The following is an 18851-nucleotide window of genomic DNA, read 5'->3' as shown; positions in this document are numbered from 1 at the left end:
GGTGAGCGAGTGATCTTTCCTATTTCTCTTTACCAGGTGTTCCCCTCAGGGTCCCGTGTCCCAAATGCACTGTAAGATCCATCTTCATGTTTGAACGTCAACTGGTTCTGGTAACCTGTGGAGGAGTGAAACGGTTACTCGTGGGTATACACTCATAGAGTCACACACACACACAGTGTAACACACAGTGTAACACTCACAGACCAACACACACAAACACACAGTGTAACACACAGAGTAACACTCACAGTGTGACACACACACACAGTGTAACACACAGTGTAACACTCACAGAGTGACACACACACACACAATGTAACACACAGAGTAACACTCACAGAGTGACACAAACACACACAGTGTAACACACAGAGTAACACTCACAGAGTGACACACACACACAGTGTAACACACAGTGTAACACTCACAGACCAACACACACAAACACACAGTGTAACACACAGAGTAACACTCACAGTGTGACACACACAAACACACAGTGTAACACACAGAGTGACACTCACAGAGTGACACACACACACAGTGTAACACACAGTGTAACACTCACAGAGTGACACACACAAACACACAGTGTAACACACAGAGTAACACTCACAGAGTGACACACACACAGTGTAACACACAGTGCAACACTCATAGAGTGACACACACACACAGTGTAACACACAGTGTAACACTCACAGAGTGACACAAACACACACAGTGTAACACACAGAGTAACACTCACAGAGTGACACACACAAACACACAGTGTAACACACAGAGTGACACACACACACACAGTGTAACACACAGTGTAACACTCATAGAGTGACACACACGCACACAGTGTAACACACAGAGTAACACTCACAGAGTGACACACACACACAGTGTAACACACAGAGTAACACTCACAGAGTAACACACACAAACACACAGTGTAACACACAGAGTGACACACACGCACACAGTGTAACACACAGAGTAACACTCACAGAGTGACACACACAAACACACAGTGTAACACACAGAGTGACACACACGCACACAGTGTAACACACAGAGTAACACTCACAGAGTGACACACACAAACACACAGTGTAACACACAGAGTGACACACACACACACAGTGTAACACACAGTGTAACACTCACAGACCAACACACACAAACACATACAGTGTAACACACAGAGTAACACTCACAGACCAACACACACAAACACACAGTGTAACACACAGAGTAACACTCACAGTGTGACACACACACACAGTGTAACACACAGAGTAACACTCACAGAGTGACACACACACACAGTGTAACACACAGTGTAACAATCACAGACCAACACACACAAACACACACAGTGTAACACACAGAGTAACACTCACAGACCAACACACACAAACACGCAGTGTAACACACAGAGTAACACTCACAGAGTGACACACACACACACAGTGTAACACACAGTGTAACACTCACAGACCAACACACACAAACACATAGTGCAACACACAGAGTAACACTCACAGTGTGACACACACACACAGTGTAACACACAGAGTAACACTCACAGAGTGACACACACACACAGTGTAACACACAGAGTAACACTCACAGAGTGACACAAACACACACAGTGTAACACACAGAGTGACAGACACGCACACAGTGTAACACACAGAGTAACACTCACAGAGTGACACACAAACACAGTGTAACACACAGAGTAACACTCACAGAGTGACACACACTCACAGTGTAACACACAGTGTAACACACAGTGTAACACTCACAGACCAACACACACAAACACACAGTGTAACACACAGAGTAACACTCACAGAGTGACACACAAACACACAGTGTAACACACAGAGTAACACTCACAGAGTGACACAAACACACACAGTGCAACACACAGAGTAACACTCACAGAGTGACACACACACACACAGTGTAACACACAGAGTAACACTCACAGACCAACACACACAAACACACAGTGTAACACACAGAGTAACACTCACAGAGTGACAAAAACACACACAGTGTAACACACAGAGTAACACTCACAGAGTGACACACACACACACAGTGTAACACACAGTGTAACACTCACAGACCAACACACACAAACACACAGTGTAACACACAGAGTAACACTCACAGAGTGACACACACACACAGTGTAACACACAGAGTAACACTCACAGAGTGACACAAACACACACAGTGTAACACACAGAGTAACACTCAGAGTGACACACACGCACACAGTGTAACACACAGAGTAACACTCACAGAGTGACACACACACACAGTGTAACACACAGAGTAACACTCACAGTGTGACACACACACACAGTGTAACACACAGAGTAACACTCACAGTGTGACACACACACACACAGTGTAACACACAGAGTAACACTCACAGAGTGACACACACAAACACACAGTGTAACACACAGAGTAACACTCACAGAGTGACACACACACAGTGTAACACACAGTGCAACACTCATAGAGTGACACACACACACAGTGTAACACACAGAGTAACACTCACAGAGTGACACACACATACACAGTGTAACACACAGAGTGACACTCACAGAGTGACACACACACACAGTGTAACACACAGTGTAACACTCACAGAGTGACACACACACACACAGTGTAACACACAGAGTAACACTCACAGTGTGACACACATACACACAGTGTAACACACAGAGTAACACTCACAGAGTGACACACACACAGTGTAACACACAGTGCAACACTCACAGAGTGACACACACGCACACAGTGTAACACACAGAGTAACACTCACAGAGTGACACACACACACAGTGTGGCACACAGAGTAACACTCACAGAGTAACACACACAAACACACAGTGTAACACACAGAGTGACACACACGCACACAGTGTAACACACAGTGTAACACTCACAGAGTGACACACACACACAGTGTAACACACAGTGTAACACTCACAGACCAACACACACAAACACACACAGTGTAACACACAGATTAACACTCACAGACCAACACACACAAACACACAGTGTAACACACAGAGTAACACTCACAGAGTGACACACGCACACAGTGTAACACACAGTGTAACACTCACAGACCAACACACACAAACACACACAGTGTAACACACAGAGTAACACTCACAGACCAACACACACAAACACACAGTGTAATACACAGAGTAACACTCACAGTGTGACGCACACACACAGTGTAATACACAGAGTAACACTCACAGAGTGACACAAACACACACAGTGTAACACACAGAGTGACAGACACGCACACAGTGTAACACACAGAGTAACACTCACAGAGTGACACACACACAGTGTAACACACAGTGTAACACTCACAGACCAACACACACAAACACACAGTGTAACACACAAAGTAACACTCACAGAGTGACACACAAACACACAGTGTAACACACAGAGTAACACTCGCAGAGTGACACAAACACACACAGTGTAACACACAGAGTAACACTCACAGAGTGACACACACACGCACAGTGTAACACACAAAGTAACACTCACAGAGTGACACACAAACACACAGTGTAACACACAGAGTAACACTCGCAGAGTGACACACACACACAGTGTAACACACAGAGTAACACTCACAGAGTGACACACACACGCACAGTGTAACACACAGAGTAACACTCACAGAGTGACACACACACACAGTGTGGCACACAGAGTAACACTCACAGAGTAACACACACAAACACACAGTGTAACACACAGAGTGACACACACGCACACAGTGTAACACACAGAGTAACACTCACAGAGTGACACACACACACAGTGTAACACACAGTGTAACACTCACAGACCAACACACACAAACACACACAGTGTAACACACAGGGTAACACTCACAGACCAACACACACAAACACACAGTGTAACACACAGAGTAACACTCACAGAGTGACACACACACACAGTGTAACACACAGAGTAACACTCACAGACCAACACACACAAACACACACAGTGTAACACACAGAGTAACACTCACAGACCAACACACACAAACACACAGTGTAACACACAGAGTAACACTCACAGTGTGACACACACACACAGTGTAACACACAGAGTAACACTCACAGAGTGACACAAACACACACAGTGTAACACACAGAGTGACAGACACGCACACAGTGTAACACACAGAGTAACACTCACAGAGTGACACACACACACAGTGTAACACACAATGTAACACTCACAGACCAACACACACAAACACACAGTGTAACACACAAAGTAACACTCACAGAGTGACACACAAACACACAGTGTAACACACAGAGTAACACTCGCAGAGTGACACACACACACAGTGTAACACACAGAGTAACACTCACAGAGTGACACACACACGCACAGTGTAACACACAGAGTAACACTCACAGAGTGACACACACACACACAGTGTAACACACAGAGTAACACTCACAGAGTGACACAAACACACACAGTGTAACACACAGAGTAACACTCAGAGTGACACACACGCACACAGTGTAACACACAGAGTAACACTCACAGAGTGACACACACACACAGTGTAACACGCAGAGTAATACTCACAGTGTGACACACACACACAGTGTAACACACAGAGTAACACTCACAGTGTGACACACACACACACAGTGTAACACACAGAGTAACACTCACAGAGTGACACAAACACACACAGTGTAACACACAGAGTAACACTCAGAGTGACACACACGCACACAGTGTAACACACAGAGTAACACTCACAGAGTGACACACACACACAGTGTAACACACAGAGTAACACTCACAGTGTGACACACACACACAGTGTAACACACAGAGTAACACTCACAGTGTGACACACACACACACAGTGTAACACACAGAGTAACACTCACAGAGTGACACACACAAACACACAGTGTAACACACAGAGTAACACTCACAGAGTGACACACACACAGTGTAACACACAGTGCAACACTCATAGAGTGACACACACACACAGTGTAACACACAGAGTAACACTCACAGAGTGACACACACATACACAGTGTAACACACAGAGTGACACTCACAGAGTGACACACACACACAGTGTAACACACAGAGTAACACTCACAGTGTGACACACACACACACAGTGTAACACACAGAGTAACACTCACAGAGTGACACACACACAGTGTAACACATAGTGCAACACTCACAGAGTGACACACACGCACACAGTGTAACACACAGAGTAACACTCACAGAGTGACACACACACACAGTGTGGCACACAGAGTAACACTCACAGAGTAACACACACAAACACACAGTGTAACACACAGAGTCACACACACGCACACAGTGTAACACACAGAGTAACACTCACAGAGTGACACACACACACAGTGTAACACACAGTGTAACACTCACAGACCAACACACACAAACACACACAGTGTAACACACAGATTAACACTCACAGACCAACACACACAAACACACAGTGTAACACACAGAGTAACACTCACAGAGTGACACACACACACAGTGTAACACACAGTGTAACACTCACAGACCAACACACACAAACACACACAGTGTAACACACAGAGTAACACTCACAGACCAACACACACAAACACACAGTGTAATACACAGAGTAACACTCACAGTGTGACACACACACACAGTGTAATACACAGAGTAACACTCACAGAGTGACACAAACACACACAGTGTAACACACAGAGTGACAGACACGCACACAGTGTAACACACAGAGTAACACTCACAGAGTGACACACACACAGTGTAACACACAGTGTAACACTCACAGACCAACACACACAAACACACAGTGTAACACACAAAGTAACACTCACAGAGTGACACACACACACACAGTGTAACACGCAGAGTAACACTCACAGAGTGACACACACACACAGTGTAACACACAGAGTAACACTCACAGAGTGACACACACACGCACAGTGTAACACACAAAGTAACACTCACAGAGTGACACACAAACACACAGTGTAACACACAGAGTAACACTCGCAGAGTGACACACACACACAGTGTAACACACAGAGTAACACTCACAGAGTGACACACACACGCACAGTGTAACACACAGAGTAACACTCACAGAGTGACACACACACACAGTGTAGCACACAGAGTAACACTCACAGAGTAACACACACAAACACACAGTGTAACACACAGAGTGACACACACGCACACAGTGTAACACACAGAGTAACACTCACAGAGTGACACACACACACAGTGTAACACACAGTGTAACACTCACAGACCAACACACACAAACACACAGTGTAACACACAGGGTAACACTCACAGACCAACACACACAAACACACAGTGTAACACACAGAGTAACACTCGCAGAGTGACACACACACACAGTGTAACACACAGAGTAACACTCACAGAGTGACACACACACGCACAGTGTAACACACAGAGTAACACTCACAGAGTGACACACACACACACAGTGTAACACACAGTGTAACACTCACAGAGTGACACAAACACACACAGTGTAACACACAGAGTAACACTCAGAGTGACACACACGCACACAGTGTAACACACAGAGTAACACTCACAGAGTGACACACACACACAGTGTAACACACAGAGTAATACTCACAGTGTGACACACACACACAGTGTAACACACAGAGTAACACTCACAGTGTGACACACACACACACAGTGTAACACACAGAGTAACACTCACAGAGTGACACACACAAACACACAGTGTAACACACAGAGTAACACTCACAGAGTGACACACACACAGTGTAACACACAGTGCAACACTCATAGAGTGACACACACACACAGTGTGGCACACAGAGTAACACTCACAGAGTAACACACACAAACACACAGTGTAACACACAGAGTGACACACACGCACACAGTGTAACACACAGAGTAACACTCACAGAGTGACACACACACACAGTGTGGCACACAGAGTAACACTCACAGAGTAACACACACAAACACACAGTGTAACACACAGAGTGACACACACGCACACAGTGTAACACACAGAGTAACACTCACAGAGTGACACACACACACAGTGTAACACACAGTGTAACACTCACAGACCAACACACACAAACACACACAGTGTAACACACAGAGTAACACTCACAGACCAACACACACAAACACACAGTGTAACACACAGAGTAACACTCACAGAGTGACACACGCACACAGTGTAACACACAGTGTAACACTCACAGACCAACACACACAAACACACACAGTGTAACACACAGAGTAACACTCACAGACCAACACACACAAACACACAGTGTAATACACAGAGTAACACTCACAGTGTGACACACACACACAGTGTAACACACAGAGTAACACTCACAGAGTGACACAAACACACACAGTGTAACACACAGAGTGACAGACACGCACACAGTGTAACACACAGAGTAACACTCACAGAGTGACACACACACAGTGTAACACACAGTGTAACACTCACAGACCAACACACACAAACACACAGTGTAACACACAAAGTAACACTCACAGAGTGACACACAAACACACAGTGTAACACACAGAGTAACACTCGCAGAGTGACACACACACACAGTGTAACACACAGAGTAACACTCACAGAGTGACACACACACGCACAGTGTAACACACAAAGTAACACTCACAGAGTGACACACAAACACACAGTGTAACACACAGAGTAACACTCGCAGAGTGACACACACACACAGTGTAACACACAGAGTAACACTCACAGAGTGACACACACACGCACAGTGTAACACACAGAGTAACACTCACAGAGTGACACACACACACAGTGTGGCACACAGAGTAACACTCACAGAGTAACACACACAAACACACAGTGTAACACACAGAGTGACACACACGCACACAGGGTAACACACAGAGTAACACTCACAGAGTGACACACACACACAGTGTAACACACAGTGTAACACTCACAGACCAACACACACAATCACACACAGTGTAACACACAGGGTAACACTCACAGACCAACACACACAAACACACAGTGTAACACACAGAGTAACACTCACAGAGTGACACACACACACAGTGTAACACACAGAGTAACACTCACAGACCAACACACCCAAACACACACAGTGTAACACACAGAGTAACACTCACAGACCAACACACACAAACACACAGTGTAATACACAGAGTAACACTCACAGTGTGACACACACACACAGTGTAACACACAGAGTAACACTCACAGAGTGACACAAACACACACAGTGTAACACACAGAGTGACAGACACGCACACAGTGTAACACACAGAGTAACACTCACAGAGTGACACACACACACAGTGTAACACACAGTGTAACACTCACAGACCAACACACACAAACACACAGTGTAACACACAAAGTAACACTCACAGAGTGACATACAAACACACAGTGTAACACACAGAGTAACACTCGCAGAGTGACACACACACACAGTGTAACACACAGAGTAACACTCACAGAGTGACACACACACGCACAGTGTAACACACAGAGTAACACTCACAGGGTGACACACACACGCACACAGTGTAACACACAGTGTAACACTCACAGACCAACACACACAAACACACAGTGTAACACACAGAGTAACACTCACAGAGTGACACACAAACACACAGTGTAACACACAGAGTAACACTCACAGAGTGACGCACACACACAGTGTAACACACAGAGTAACACTCACAGAGTGACACAAACACACACAGTGTAACACAGAGAGTAACACTCAGAGTGACACACACGCACACAGTGTAACACACAGAGTAACACTCACAGAGTCACACAAACACACACAGTGTAACACACAGAGTAACACTCACAGTGTGACACACACACACAGTGTAACTCACAGAGTAACACTCACAGAGTGACACACACACACACAGTGTAACACACAGAGTAACACTCACAGAGTGACACACACACACAGTGTAACACACAGAGTAACACTCACAGACCAACACACACACACAGTGTCACACACAGTGCAACACTCACAGACCAACACACACACACAGTGTAACACACAGATTAACACTCACAGATTGACACAGACACACACACACACAGTGTAACACAAGGAGTAACACTCACAGAGTGACACACACGCACACAGTGTAACACACAGAGTGACACACACAGAGGGACACACACAGAGTGACACACACGCACACAGTGTAACACACAGAGTAACACTCACAGAGTGACACACACACAGTGTAACACACAGAGTAACACTCACAGAGTCACACACACACACAGTGTAACACACAGAGTAACACTCACAGAGTGACACACACACAGTGTAACACACAGTGCAACACTCACAGAGTGACACACAGGCACACAGTGTAACACACAGAGTAACACTCACAGAGTGACACACACACACAGTGTAGCACACAGAGTAACACTCACAGAGTGACACACACAAACACACAGTGTAACACACAGTGTAACACTCACAGAGTGACACACACAAACACACAGTGTAACACACAGAGTGACACACACGCACACAGTGTAACACACAGAGTAACACTCACAGAGTGACACACACAAACACACAGTGTAACACACAGAGTGACACACACGCACACAGTGTAACACACAGAGTAACACTCACAGAGTGACACACACACACAGTGTAACACACAGAGTAACACTCACAGAGTGACACACACACACAGTGTAACACACAGTGTAACACTCACAGACCAACACACACAAACACACACAGTGTAACACACAGAGTAACACTCACAGAGTGACACACAAACACAAAGTGGAACACACAGAGTAACACTCACAGAGTGACGCACACACACAGTGTAACACACAGAGTAACACTCACAGAGTGACACAAACACACACAGTGTAACACAGAGAGTAACACTCAGAGTGACACACACGCACACAGTGTAACACACAGAGTAACACTCACAGAGTCACACAAACACACACAGTGTAACACACAGAGTAACACTCACAGTGTGACACACACACACAGTGTAACACACAGAGTAACACTCACAGAGTGACACACACACACACAGTGTAACACACAGAGTAACACTCACAGAGTGACACACACACACAGTGTAACACACAGAGTAACACTCACAGACCAACACACACACACAGTGTCACACACAGTGCAACACTCACAGACCAACACACACACACAGTGTAACACACAGATTAACACTCACAGATTGACACACACACACACACACAGTGTAACACACAGAGTGACACACACAGAGTGCCACACACGCACACAGTGTAACACAAGGAGTAACACTCACAGAGTGACACACACGCACACAGTGTAAGACACAGAGTGACACACACAGAGGGACACACACAGAGTGACACACACGCACACAGTGTAACACACAGAGTAACACTCACAGAGTGACACACACACAGTGTAACACACAGAGTAACACTCACAGAGTCACACACACACACAGTGTAACACACAGAGTAACACTCACAGAGTGACACACACACAGTGTAACACACAGAGTAACACTCACAGAGTGACACACACACACAGTGTAGCACACAGAGTAACACTCACAGAGTGACACACACAAACAGACAGTGTAACACACAGTGTAACACTCACAGAGTGACACACACAGACACACAGTGCAACACACATAGTGACACACACGCACACAGTGTAACACACAGAGTAACACTCACAGAGTGACACACACAAACACACAGTGTAACACACAGAGTGACACACACGCACACAGTGTAACACACAGAGTAACACTCACAGAGTGACACACACACACAGTGTAACACACAGAGTAACACTCACAGAGTGACACACACACACAGTGTAACACACAGTGTAACACTCACAGACCAACACACACAAACACACACAGTGTAACACACAGAGTAACACTCACAGACCAACACACACAAACACGCAGTGTAACACACAGAGTAACACTCACAGAGTGACACACACACACAGTGTAACACACAGTGTAACACTCACAGACCAACACACACAAACACACACAGTGTAACACACAGAGTAACACTCACAGACCAACACACACAAACACACAGTGCAACACACAGAGTAACACTCACAGTGTGACACACACACACAGTGTAACACACAGAGTAACACTCACAGAGTGACACACACACACAGTGTAACACACAGAGTAACACTCACAGAGTGACACAAACAAACACAGTGTAACACACAGAGTGACAGACACGCACACAGTGTAACACACAGAGTAACACTCACAGAGTGACACACACACACAGTGTAACACACAGAGTAACACTCACAGAGTGACACACACTCACAGTGTAACACACAGTGTAACACACAGTGTAACACTCACAGACCAACACACACAAACACACAGTGTAACACACAGAGTAACACTCACAGAGTGACACACAAACACACAGTGTAACACACAGAGTAACACTCACAGAGTGACACAAACACACACAGTGCAACACACAGAGTAACACTCACAGAGTGACACACACAAACACAGTGTAACACACAGAGTAACACTCACAGACCAACACACACAAACACACAGTGTAACACACAGAGTAACACTCACAGAGTGACACACAAACACAGTGTAACACACAGGGTAATACTCACAGAGTGACACACAAACACACAGTGTAACACACAGGGTAACACTCGCAGAGTGACACACACACAGTGTAACACACAGAGTAACACTCACAGAGTGACACAAACACACACAGTGTAACACACAGAGTAACACTCACAGAGTGACACACACACACACAGTGTAACACACAGTGTAACACTCACAGACCAACACACACAAACACACAGTGTAACACACAGAGTAACACTCACAGAGTGACACACACACACAGTGTAACACACAGAGTAACACTCACAGAGTGACACAAACACACACAGTGTAACACACAGAGTAACACTCAGAGTGACACACACGCACACAGTGTAACACACAGAGTAACACTCACAGAGTGACACACACACACAGTGTAACACACAGAGTAACACTCACAGTGTGACACACACACACAGTGTAACACACAGAGTAACACTCACAGTGTGACACACACACACACAGTGTAACACACAGAGTAACACTCACAGAGTGACACACACACACACAGTGTAACACACAGAGTAACACTCAGAGTGACACACACGCACACAGTGTAACACACAGAGTAACACTCACAGAGTGACACACACACAGTGTAACACACAGAGTAACACTCACAGAGTGACACACACAAACACACAGTGTAACACACAGAGTAACACTCACAGTGTGACACACACACACAGTGTAACACACAGAGTAACACTCACAGACTGACACACACACACACAGTGTAACACACAGAGTAACACTCACAGAGTGACACACACACACAGTGTAACACACAGAGTAACACTCACAGACCAACACACACACACAGTGTCACACACAGTGCAACACTCACAGACCAACACACACACACAGTGTAACACACAGATTAACACTCACAGAGTGACACACACACACACAGTGTAACACACAGAGTGACACACACAGAGTGACACACACACACACAGTGTAACACACAGAGTCACACTCACAGAGTGACACACATGCACACAGTGTAACACACAGAGTGACACACACAGAGGGACACACACAGAGTGACACACACGCACACAGTGTAACAAACAGAGTAACACTCACAGAGTGACACACACACACAGTGTAACACACAGAGTAACACTCACAGAGTGACACACACACACAGTGTAACACACAGAGTAACACTCACAGAGTGACACACACACAGTGTAACACACAGTGTAACACTCACAGACCAACACACACAAACACACAGTGTATCACACAGAGTAACACTCACAGAGTGACACACAAACACACAGTGTAACACACAGAGTAACACTCGCAGAGTGACACACACACACAGTGTAACACACAGAGTAACACTCACAGAGTGACACAAACACACACAGTGTAACACACAGAGTAACACTCAAAGTGTGACACACACACACAGTGTAACACACAGAGTAACACTCACAGAGTGATACACATACACACAGTGTAACACACAGAGTAACACTCACAGAGTGACACACACACACAGTGTAACACACAGAGTAACACTCACAGACCAACACACACACACAGTGTCACACACAGTGCAACACTCACAGACCAACACACACACACAGTGTAACACACAGATTAACACTCGCAGATTGACACACACACACACACACAAACACAGTGTAACACACAGAGTGACACACACAGAGTGACACACACGCACACAGTGTAACACACAGAGTAACACTCACAGAGTGACACACCCGCACACAGTGTAACACACAGAGTGACACACACAGAGGGACACACACAGAGTGACACACACGCACACAGTGTAACACACAGAGTAACAACCACAGAGTGACACACACACAGTGTAACACACAGAGTAACACTCACAGAGTCACACACACACACAGTGTAACACACAGAGTAACACTCACAGAGTGACACACACACAGTGTAACACACAGTGCAACACTCACAGAGTGACACACACGCACACAGTGTAACACACAGAATAACACTCACAGAGTGACACACACACACAGTGTAGCACACAGAGTAACACTCACAGAGTGACACACACAAACACACAGTGTAACACACAGAGTGACACACACACACACAGTGTAACACACAGAGTAACACTCACAGAGTGACACACACACACAGTGTAACACACAGAGTAACACTCACAGAGTGACGCACACAAACACACAGTGTAACACACAGAGTGACACACACGCACACAGTGTAACACACAGAGTAACACTCACAGAGTGACACACACACACAGTGTAACACACAGAGTAACACTCACAGAGTGACACACACACACAGTGTAACACACAGTGTAACACTCACAGACCAACACACACAAACACACACAGTGTAACACACAGAGTAACACTCACAGACCAACACACACAAACACACAGTGTAACACAGAGTAACACTCACAGAGTGACACACAAACACACAGTGTAACACACAGGGTAACACTCGCAGAGTGACACACACACAGTGTAACACACAGAGTAACACTCACAGTGTGACACAAACACACACAGTGTAACACACAGAGTAACACTCACAGAGTGACACACACACACACAGTGTAACACACTGTGTAACACTCACAGAGTGACACACACACAGTGTAACACACAGAGTAACACTCACAGACCAACACACACAAACACACACAGTGTAACACACAGAGTAACACTCACAGACCAACACACACAAACACACAGTGTAACACACAGAGTAACACTCACAGAGTGACACACACACACAGTGTAACACACAGAGTAACACTCACAGAGTGACACAAACACACACAGTGTAACACACAGAGTAACACTCAGAGTGTCACACACGCACACAGAGTAACACACAGAGTAACACTCACAGAGTGACACACACACACAGTGTAACACACAGAGTAACACTCACAGTGTGACACACACACACAGTGTAACACACAGAGTAACACTCACAGAGTGACACACACACACACAGTGTAACACACAGAGTAACACTCACAGAGTGACACACACAAACACACAGTGTAACACACAGAGTAACACTCACAGAGTGACACAAACACACACAGTGTAACACACAGAGTAACACTCAGAGTGACACACACGCACACAGTGTAACACACAGAGTAACACTCACAGACCAACACACACAAACACACACAGTGTAACACACAGAGTAACACTCACAGACCAACACACACAAACACACAGTGTAACACACAGAGTAACACTCACAGAGTGACACACACACACACACAGTGTAACACACAGAGTAACACTCACAGAGTGACACAAACACACACAGTGTAACACACAGAGTAACACTCAGAGTGACACACACGCACACAGTGTAACACACAGAGTAACACTCACAGAATGACACACACACACAGTGTAACACACAGAGTAACACTCACAGTGTGACACACACACACAGTGTAACACACAGAGTAACACTCACAGAGTGACACACACACACACAGTGTAACACACAGAGTAACACTCACAGAGTGACACACACAAAAACACACAGTGTAACACACAGAGTAACACTCACAGTGTGACACACACACACAGTGTAACACACAGAGTAACACTCACAGACTGACACACACACACACAGTGTAACACGCAGAGTAACACTCACAGAGTGACACACACACACAGTGTAACACACAGAGTATCACTCACAGACCAACACACACACACAGTGTCACACACAGTGCAACACTCACAGACCAACACACACACACAGTGTAACACACAGATTATCACTCACAGAGTGACACACACACACACACAGTGTAACACACAGAGTGACACACACAGAGTGACACACACACATAGTGTAACACACAGAGTAACACTCACAGAGTGACTCACACGCACACAGTGTAACACACAGAGTGACACACACAGAGGGACACACACAGAGTGACACACACGCACACAGTGTAACACACAGAGTAACACTCACAGAGTGACACACACACACAGTGTAACACACAGAGTAACACTCACAGAGTGACACACACACATAGTGTAACACACAGAGTAACACTCACAGAGTGACACACACACAGTGTAACACTCACAGACCAACACACACAAACACACAATGTAACACACAGAGTAACACTCACAGAGTGACACACAAACACACAGTGTAACACACAGAGTAACACTCGCAGAGTGACACACACACACAGTGTAACACACAGAGTAACACTCACAGAGTGACACAAACACACACAGTGTAACACACAGAGTAACACTCACAGTGTGACACACACACACAGTGTAACACACAGAGTAACACTCACAGAGTGATACACATACACACAGTGTAACACACAGAGTAACACTCACAGAGTGACACACACACACAGTGTAACACACAGAGTAAAACACACAGACCAACACACACACACAGTGTAACACACAGAGTAACACTCACAGTGTGACACACACACACAGTGTAACACACAGAGTAACACTCACAGAGTGACACACACACACAGTGTAACACACAGAGTAACACTCACAGACCAACACACACACACAGTGTCACACACAGTGCAACACTCACAGAACAACACACACACACAGTGTAACACACAGATTAACACTCACAGATTGACACACACACACACACACACAGTGTAACACACAGAGTGACACACACAGAGTGACACACACGCACACAGTGTAACACACAGAGTAACACTCACAGAGTGACACACACGCACACAGTGTAACACACAGAGTGACACACACAGAGGGACACACACAGAGTGACACACACGCACACAGTGTAACACACAGAGTAACAACCACAGAGTGACACACAAACAGTGTAACACACAGAGTAACACTCACAGAGTCACACACACACACAGTGTAACACACAGAGTAACACTCACAGAGTGACACACACACAGTGTAACACACAGTGCAACACTCACAGAGTGACACACACGCACACAGTGTAACACACAGAATAACACTCACAGAGTGACACACACACACAGTGTAGCACACAGAGTAACACTCACAGAGTGACACACACAAACACACAGTGTAACACACAGAGTGACACACACGCACACAGTGTAACACACAGAGTAACACTCACAGAGTGACACACACACACAGTGTAACACACAGAGTAACACTCACAGAGTGACGCACAGAAACACACAGTGTAACACACAGAGTGACACACACGCACACAGTGTAACACACAGAGTAACACTCACAGAGTGACACACACACACAGTGTAACACACAGAGTAACACTCACAGAGTGACACAAACACACACAGTGTAACACACAGAGTAACACTCAAAGTGTGACACACACACACAGTGTAACACACAGAGTAACACTCACAGAGTGATACACATACACACAGTGTAACACACAGAGTAACACTCACAGAGTGACACACACACACAGTGTAACACACAGAGTAACACTCACAGACCAACACACACACACAGTGTCACACACAGTGCAACACTCACAGACCAACACACACACACAGTGTAACACACAGATTAACACTCGCAGATTGACACACACACACACACACAAACACAGTGTAACACACAGAGTGACACACACAGAGTGACACACACGCACACAGTGTAACACACAGAGTAACACTCACAGAGTGACACACACGCACACAGTGTAACACACAGAGTGACACACACAGAGGGACACACACAGAGTGACACACACGCACACAGTGTAACACACAGAGTAACAACCACAGAGTGACACACACACAGTGTAACACACAGAGTAACACTCACAGAGTCACACACACACACAGTGTAACACACAGAGTAACACTCACAGAGTGACACACACACAGTGTAACACACAGTGCAACACTCACAGAGTGACACACACGCACACAGTGTAACACACAGAATAACACTCACAGAGTGACACACACACACAGTGTAGCACACAGAGTAACACTCACAGAGTGACACACACAAACACACAGTGTAACACACAGAGTGACACACACACACACAGTGTAACACACAGAGTAACACTCACAGAGTGACACACACACACAGTGTAACACACAGAGTAACACTCACAGAGTGACGCACACAAACACACAGTGTAACACACAGAGTGACACACACGCACACAGTGTAACACACAGAGTAACACTCACAGAGTGACACACACACACAGTGTAACACACAGAGTAACACTCACAGAGTGACACACACACACAGTGTAACACACAGTGTAACACTCACAGACCAACACACACAAACACACACAGTGTAACACACAGAGTAACACTCACAGACCAACACACACAAACACACAGTGTAACACAGAGTAACACTCACAGAGTGACACACAAACACACAGTGTAACACACAGGGTAACACTCGCAGAGTGACACACACACAGTGTAACACACAGAGTAACACTCACAGTGTGACACAAACACACACAGTGTAACACACAGAGTAACACTCACAGAGTGACACACACACACACAGTGTAACACACAGTGTAACACTCACAGAGTGACACACACACAGTGTAACACACAGAGTAACACTCACAGACCAACACACACAAACACACACAGTGTAACACACAGAGTAACACTCACAGACCAACACACACAAACACACAGTGTAACACACAGAGTAACACTCACAGAGTGACACACACACACAGTGTAACACACAGAGTAACACTCACAGAGTGACACAAACACACACAGTGTAACACACAGAGTAACACTCAGAGTGTCACACACGCACACAGAGTAACACACAGAGTAACACTCACAGAGTGACACACACACACAGTGTAACACACAGAGTAACACTCACAGTGTGACACACACACACAGTGTAACACACAGA

The 18851-nt window shown here is 45.5% G+C and overlaps 1 protein-coding gene across 1 annotated transcript in view; it reads right to left on the bottom strand.

Moving 5' to 3' along the window:
- Nucleotides 1-28: 28 nt before the first annotated feature.
- The window catches only part of LOC137361412 (alpha-2-macroglobulin-like protein 1), a 236562-nt gene continuing 217739 nt past the window's right edge, over nt 29-18851 (bottom strand). The window contains exon 12 of the mRNA XM_068026280.1: nt 29-115. Within this exon, the coding sequence (XP_067882381.1) occupies nt 30-115 (86 nt within the window). The 3' untranslated portion in view covers nt 29. The remainder of the gene's footprint in view (nt 116-18851) is intronic.

Source organism: Heterodontus francisci, unplaced genomic scaffold (genome assembly GCF_036365525.1).
Source record: "Heterodontus francisci isolate sHetFra1 unplaced genomic scaffold, sHetFra1.hap1 HAP1_SCAFFOLD_739, whole genome shotgun sequence".
NCBI lineage: Eukaryota > Metazoa > Chordata > Chondrichthyes > Heterodontiformes > Heterodontidae > Heterodontus > Heterodontus francisci.
The sequence above is the reverse complement of the archived record's forward strand: the minus strand, read 5'-3'. Positions and strand labels throughout refer to the sequence as shown.